Genomic DNA, 7,869 nt, shown 5'->3' on the forward strand with positions numbered 1-7,869 from the left:
ACAATCACCATTAATTAGGACCTTCATATAGTCGAGTCTAAATTACCTTCTAAGAGTTCGTGGAGCACATGTTACCAAGTAAGGGTGGTTAATTCACAAAACTGATAACTAATTAAACATATATACAAAGAATGATAAAAATCAATCGCCATCTATATCATATATATTCATGTACATATGTCTTAATTAATACCAAGTTTATGTTGAAAATGCATGATACGAGTACTAGCTAGTGTAACAATAAACTCAGGAAATACACATTAAACAAAAGAGTCACAAAGATGGCAATATAGTTCATCTTAATTTCAAACTCTAGTTTTCTTTCTTCTTTTTTAATCGACTCCTTTTTCTCTTTTTTCATTTCCTTGAACTTCTTGTAACTCTTCCATCTTTCTTCATCATCTTCTACCACTTTCCTTCTTACATTATTTTTCTCCATAATTGCCCCTCGTGTAACAGCCAAAAAGTCCCTTCCGTTTAGACAACTTGAACCCAAGTCTTGAAATTTTAGTATCACCTTCTTCACATAAAAAGAACCCACCAATCCAATTCCAAATCCTAATACAATCTGTATTTTACATTGTACCATCTCATTTGTGCCACATCTTGGTAAAATGGTCACGTATTGCACAACGGTCTCTTTAGTCAATGAGTCCTGCCTTGCATTAACTAATTTGACGCTGGATAGATTGACTGCCCATTTCCTAGCCGGCTCAATAATGATCCAACTTAATGTCAGAAATTCTTTTAGATGTAGTAGTGATGATGTTGCCTCATCACCACATTTTAGCTCATCGATTTTCAAGTCAACCGTACTAGTGGGGTCATTGTATAATTGAATCCTTAACTCGGACGAAAGAAACTCAGTCGTGATGTCAGTGAATTTAACTTTAGAGTAAATGATGTCATTTTGGTAACGTATTTCCACAGCTGAGATGAGCTCAGTTGGCCAAAGATTAGATGGACTAGCAAGATGGTCACATAACCAACCATCCGATTGATGTGAATTCGACTTCACGACGTCTATGATTGTTAGAGAAGAAAAGGAGTCTTGAAAGAAAGAGCGGTGACCATTTGGAAAGGTGGAAATGACTTCATCAACTCGTGATCAGTTATAGAGGGCCAAGTAGACTTGGAGACATCAGCCCACAGATTGTGATCAGAACAAAAGGACCGAACATGGGATGATACCATGGCCGTGGTCGAAAGAGATGGGCCATCTAGGCGTGGTAAGATGTGTGTCTGAATGATGTGTGGGTGGATATCAGCAAGAGTGGTTGCCATACTAATTGTAAACCAAGTATATATAAATGTGTTGTGTATGATTAGTTTTGGGTTCAACGGGAATTGAATTGCTTTTTGCTTAGAACTATATATATACAGGGAAAAGGAATAATAAGGTTGTCCGACATTTAAGCGTAGGTGTAGACTCACATACTAATATTTTATTATTTATTATTTAATAAATAATTGTCTGGGCCCCCATAATTTTTATGGTTTTAAAATTTAATATGTGAGTGTCCGACACCTAAGCTTAGGTACCTAACAACCTTATATTTCCATCTTCCCATCCCCTATATGTATATATATATATAGAGAGAGAGAGAAAGAAATATTATTCTAGGAACCCTTAAAAAAGCAAAAACCATTAGGAACTTTTTTCCATCATTAATTACATGGGTAATGTTGTATTTTTAGCTAAATTATTAAAAAATGAATATAGTTTATCCATATGTGATTACAAATATGACTGTTCACGCACATGTAATCACTAATATGGTTGTTCATGTACATGTGATTATCAACAAATTTAATTTCATTCACATATGATCATATTTGTGATCATCAACTAACTTATTTTCATTCACATATTGTCATAATTGTATATGTGTATATGTGTGTACAAACACGTAACATCTTCGAAAAAACATGTACATATGCTCAACAATATATTTAGATCCGTATATGATCATGATTGTACATATGTGCACATGTGCACGAACATAATAACTTATAAGGATATATATATGCACTATATACATATGTGTATATGTCCATATGATATCATCAATATCTTTCAGTTTTCACATGCATTCAAGAAGAGTTTTTGTCATCTATAATCGATATCAATTTTCTTTTAATACCTTCCAATGGATTCCCATTTTAAGCCATCTTCAACCAACCATTTACTTTTCCTTTTATAAACCTATATCATTATAGATTCATTAAACATAATGAATAATTATAAAAAGAATAAATATAATGAATAATTAATAAATACATGGCTTCAATAAAAATACACATAACTACTTTGATAAAAATTGATGCATATTATGTAGATCTAGATTCGAGGGATTTGAAATCACTTAAATACTTAAGAGAAAGAAAATCATGATGCTTCCTTTGATGAGGGGATGCCACGTTTAATCAAAAGCAACAAAGGGATAATTTTCCTATCTTTATTTGTCGCAAGGCTTTTGATTTTGATGATTCCATTGTTTGACCGTCCCCGTCCAATATATCACATCCATACAACATTTTTATATGTCTATAAAACATAATGGCTGTTATAGCCTTGTATATATAGGCATGAATAGAATGTTCTAGAGATACATACATACATATATATATATAGGGGGAAAGGGAATATGAGGCTGTTAGACACTCAAGTTGGGTGAAAAATCTTTCACATACCTTTTTTTAAAAGGTAAAAATCATGGAGGGTCATGTATTTATTTAAAATATTAAAATATTAGTATGTGAGGGGTTTTTCACCCAAGTTGGGTGCATAACAGCCTCATACTCACTTTTCCTATATATATATATATATGGAAGTGAATATCCATCTATATTTTGTATTATAATACTCTCCCTTGGATATTCACACTTTATTATACGTAAATATTCATAGATGCACACACCTTATGTGTGGAATGCATCTAATTTTACTGCACAAACGTACATTGGATAGCGTGGGAATTTTAGAGCTCCTCATAAACACCTAATGTGAAGCAATTACTTGTTTTATACTAGAAACCAATGTTTTAAAAATCGAATCAGACACTAAACCAATATCACTAATTTTTAAGTTGGACCGAAATCAAACAGAATATTATACATATTATTAACTATATGTATATATACAGACGAATGAGAGTATGTAGTTGTGTTAGACACCTAAGCTTAGATGTAAAATCTCTCAAATCTTGATTCTTAATTCATAAAAAACACGGGGGCAATTATATATATATATTGAGACAATTAAATAAGAACAGTCTTAAAATAAGAATATGGTGAGAACACTTAAAAACTACATTTTGATGCATTAAAAGTCAATAAAACTAACATACTGTATAACTAATTATCATTATTTAAGTGTTTAACAAAACATTGTATAACTAATTTTCTCATATATATTAATATTTATATTATTAGTATAACTTGTAATTTATGAAGTTTTTAAAAGTTGATATACTCTTAACATAAAGGACTAAAGTTAAAAATGTTACGAGTATAGTATTTTATACTGGTAGTATAAACCGCGTGTTACTTATACTAGTATATTATAAATCCCCCGAGATATATATTACTCGTATGTATTATACATTTGTTCGTTTTCGTCGGTGTAGTTTATCTATGTCATGATTAATACAAATCTTGATTGACAATAACATAGACATGGATAAGATATACCCCATTTGTCATAAACATAATACGGAGTAATAATTTAGAAACAATCCGCGTGTGAATTTCTAGCAATCTGATGAGATCATATTTTGCATAAGGGTTACACAATACACATCTCAATTATGTCAAAGATATCGATTCCACCACCATGCATTCATCACCATATCTTACAGAAATAGTTTCTTGTATCCGGCCAGAAGCGAATCTAGAAATTCATGTTAGTGGGAAAAAAATATCCAATTTAGAGACTATTGCAATGTAAACAACCGATGAAAAATAATAAACAACATGCCATGCAACCAAACAAAATACAATAACTAAACACAATGACAACAACTAAATTGAACATTATATACTAGTATACAAAAATGAAATTATACTTCTAACACGAGAATTCACTTACAAGATGGGAACCAAGTAATAAACTTAAAATTAAATTTAAACAAAGTACTATCACGCGGTAGTGAATAGTGATGAAGACTATCTCCCTTTTAAAAGAAAATATATCTTCATATTTACCGACAAAAAAATATATTTGCAACTAATAAATGATTTTCAATATGTATTAAGATCACAAGCACTAAACCAAAATCACAATTGCAAGTTTACAACTAAAGTTAAATAGTCGTACTTTTGAAGGTAGCTTTTGAAAGGCTATATGTGTGGGGGGGGGGGGGGGGGGGGGGGGGGGGGGGGGGACTACCCGAGGGAAAGAAAATATGGAAACGGTGGGTTCTTGTTTAATAACATGTCCAGAATCTTCTTTATTTTATTTTTAACCATGACACACTTTTATTAAAATGATGGACTCTTATAGGTGGGCTGGTTGGGCTTGAGGGCACACCAAACATTGAGCAGGGGGCATCATGATCATAAAACCTTAAGTTTCAAAGCAAAAGTTACACTAATTACATGGAATGTTTGGGCTGCTATAGGGGGCATTACCCCCGGTCTTTAAACTCTACATCCGCCCCTACAGAGATTGTATCTCTTTTAGTTTGTTTGAGAGTCATTGTTCCCTACATTTAAAAGTAATATTTTAGTTTCAGTTTGATCATATATACCATAAATTTGTTATAAAGCGAATTACCCTGGCCTTTTGAATCTATCAACTAATTAGAAGACAAACAACAAATTGCTAGCTAATTGGGCACTCATGATGTTTTAATGCTTTTATAAACCGACGACAATATTGCTATAGGTGTTTCATTCTTTGGTCCATTTTCACTGTATACTGGGTAACGACACACGACTGCGTAATGGATAAGATACCATCAAATCGATCTCATTGTAATAAACTATCTTATACAGCTAGCTAGTTCTACATCATCTAAAACACACATGAAGTGAATTCCCTGTGTACAGGGTTCATTATACATACATAGAGTGCATTTAGTAGCATTAGTGCAACAAACATCAAATTTGTTCTTCAAGAGCATGCAGTACGTACGTAGTTGCGGCAATGCTTCAAAGAATATGTATACTTAATTAGTGCATCTTATTGTAAACTAAGCTTAATAAATGAAAGAGCTCAAGATCACATATTAACACATCGACTCACGATACTTTATTCAACAACCAACTCGTTATATATATAGCCTACAAACTAACGTTCACCATGAAAGTAGAACTAACTCCTAAGACTCGCATAAAACCGGAAGACTCGATAAAATAGAACAAACATTGACTGGACCTTTTTAACACACACGTGGGTATATCACCCATTATTCTACTGGACTGGACTGGTCCATACCAAACACATACTAAGCCCAATGACACATAAAAGAACCCATCAAATCCTCCCCTAAACCTGAAGCATGTCTCATTCTTCTGGTTTAATCTCTTGAACTCCCATCCATTCTCTCATTTGAACAAAAGTAGCAAGCTTTATAGGTTTGGTCATAACATCAGCTAGTTGATCTTCAGTCTTACAAAATTTAAGCTTCACAACATCCTGATTCACCAGATCTCTTAAGTAGTGGAAACGAACATCAATATGCTTTGTTCTTCGATGCATTACTGGGTTCTTTGACAGCTTGATACTTGAACTGTTGTCGCATAATACTTCCAAAGGTCCACTTATCTTTTCTCCCAAATCTTCCAGCAGACCCTTCAGCCAAACACAATGACACGCACAAGAAGTGGCAACCACATACTCCGCCTCCGTCGAAGATAAAGTAACAATTTCTTGTTTACATGAACTCCAGCATATTGCAGCCTTGCTGAACATGCATATATATCCCGAAGTACATCGCTGATCTTCAACATCCCTTGCATAATCATTGTTCGTGTATGCTGCGAGTTTGTTAACAGAATGCCTTTCATATATTAATCCATAATTATATGTGCCTTTTAGGTACCTTAGAACTCGTTTTGCAGCCATCATGTGTTCCTTTCTTGGGTTTGCAATAAACCTCGACAACAAACTAACCACATACATCACATCAGGTCGTGTTACTGTCAAATACATCAAGCTTCCAATTAACCTTTTATATGTGGTTGAGTCAACCTCCTCCCCTACTCCAAACTTGGTGAGGATAGTACCTGGGACAATAGGATTGTTAACTGAGTTACCTTCCCACATATGAAACCTCTCTAGAACCTCCCTTGCATATTTTGGCAAAAAGAGATCCCAGTAGATGTTTGCTGAACTTCTATCCCAAGAAAAAACCTCATATCTCCAAGATCCGTCATTTCAAACTCTTGTTGCATAGATTTCTTGAAAGCTGCACACATCATAGTATCGTTTCCAGCATAAATCAAGTCATCAACATACAAACTTACTATGATTACCTTATGCCAGACACGTTTGATAAATAACGTATGATCATACTTGCTTTTCTTGAAACCTTCTCGTAAGAAATAACCTTCAATTCGGTTAAACCAAGCTCTAGGAGCTTGTTTCAAACCGTATAGAGCCTTGTTCAATTTGTAAACTTTTGTTTCTTCACTCTTCTTGATGAAACCTTTCGGTTGCTCAACATACACCAATTCTTTAAGCTCTCCGTGCAAGAATGCGCTTTTTACATCCAACTGAAAAACCTTCCAATCTCTTTGAGCTGCTACAGCAAGTAATGTTCGAATGGTGTCCCAGCGAGCAACGGGAGCAAACACCTCATTATAATCAACACCCTTTTTCTGTGTATACCCTTTTACTACGAGCCTGGCTTTGTACTTGTCGACTTTACCATCAGCATTGAATTTAGTTTTAAACACCCATTTAACTCCAATTGGTTGTACCCCCATTGGTGCTTCTACAAGATCCCATGTGTTATTCTGCTCAATAGCCTTGATTTCAGTCTCCATTGTCGTCACCCACTTTGCTTCTTTACGTGCCTCTTCATAGGTAGCAGGATCATCTGATGTACTGTACATAGCAAACCCCACTCCTTCAATCTCTTCATCTGATAGTCCTTCTCCTGAATGGTAATCTTCCATCCATGCCAGGTTTTTGCGAACTCTTGTCGAAGGTTCGACTTGTGTCTCAAATTCATTGCTGTCAACATAAATAAATTCATTTGAGACACCATTATTAGAGTTTATACCTGCACTAGTTGTATCTGCTGGAGTAGGATCCATATGGCCGTGATCTTCCAATGGTGAGCTTGTGTCTTCTTCATGTATCGGTGTATTGCTTGCATCATTTTCATTACTAATGATCAGGTCTCCCATTTCCACGTCCTTCTCACTCCAGTCCCATTTCGCATTCTCTTCAAACTGAACATCACGACTAACAATAATTTCCTTTTTCACGGGATCATACAACCGGTATGCCTTCGATTCAACACTAACTCCGAGTAGAACACATTTTCGGCTTTTATCATCAAGTTTGATTCTTAGCTGAGATGGTATATGAACATACCCAATGCAACCAAACACACGAAAATAGTCAACTGTTGGTGTAGATCCTGACCAACGTGCTTCTGGTACCTGATTATCCAAGCTTCGACTAATGCATCGATTCAATACATGACAGGCCCACTTGGTGGCTTCAGCCCAAAAATACTTCGGCATTGACTTCTCTACTAGCAAACAACGAACCATATTCATGAGGGTGCGATTACGGCGTTCTGCCACTCCGTTTTGTTGAGGAGTGTAGGCTGTCGTTAGTTGTCTTTTGATGCCATGAGTTTCACAAAATTCATTGAATTCTTTCGATGTAAACTCTCCTCCTCTATCACT

The 7,869-nt window shown here is 34.9% G+C and overlaps 2 protein-coding genes across 2 annotated transcripts; both read right to left on the reverse strand.

Annotated features, from left to right (window-relative positions):
- Positions 1-229: 229 nt before the first annotated feature.
- LOC122587906 (F-box protein At2g27310-like) lies at positions 230-1,220 on the reverse strand. Its single transcript, XM_043760058.1, has 2 exons — positions 1,133-1,220; positions 230-1,023 (listed from the first exon to the last, which is right to left on the reverse strand). The coding sequence occupies exons 1-2, from the start codon at positions 1,218-1,220 to the stop codon at positions 230-232; spliced, it is 882 nt and encodes a 293-aa protein (XP_043615993.1).
- Positions 1,221-5,509: 4,289 nt separating this feature from the next.
- Positions 5,510-6,271, reverse strand: LOC122587907 (secreted RxLR effector protein 161-like). The gene has a single exon (XM_043760059.1). The coding sequence runs from the start codon at positions 6,269-6,271 to the stop codon at positions 5,510-5,512; it is 762 nt and encodes a 253-aa protein (XP_043615994.1).
- Between the last annotated feature and the right edge of the window lie 1,598 nt (positions 6,272-7,869).

This window comes from Erigeron canadensis, chromosome 2 (assembly GCF_010389155.1).
Source record: "Erigeron canadensis isolate Cc75 chromosome 2, C_canadensis_v1, whole genome shotgun sequence".
NCBI classification, from domain to species: domain Eukaryota; kingdom Viridiplantae; phylum Streptophyta; class Magnoliopsida; order Asterales; family Asteraceae; genus Erigeron; species Erigeron canadensis.

Excerpts from the sequence above, each read along its gene's own strand:
- LOC122587906 (XM_043760058.1), bottom strand. The coding sequence starts at position 1,220 with ATGGCCCATCTCTTTCGACCACGGCCATGGTATCATCCCATGTTCGGT. Across the intron at positions 1,024-1,132 it reads CTGTGGGCTGATGTCTCCAA|ACGTCGTGAAGTCGAATTCA; the intron begins GTCTACTTGGCC and ends TAACAATCATAG.
- LOC122587907 (XM_043760059.1), bottom strand. The coding sequence starts at position 6,271 with ATGTGGGAAGGTAACTCAGTTAACAATCCTATTGTCCCAGGTACTATC.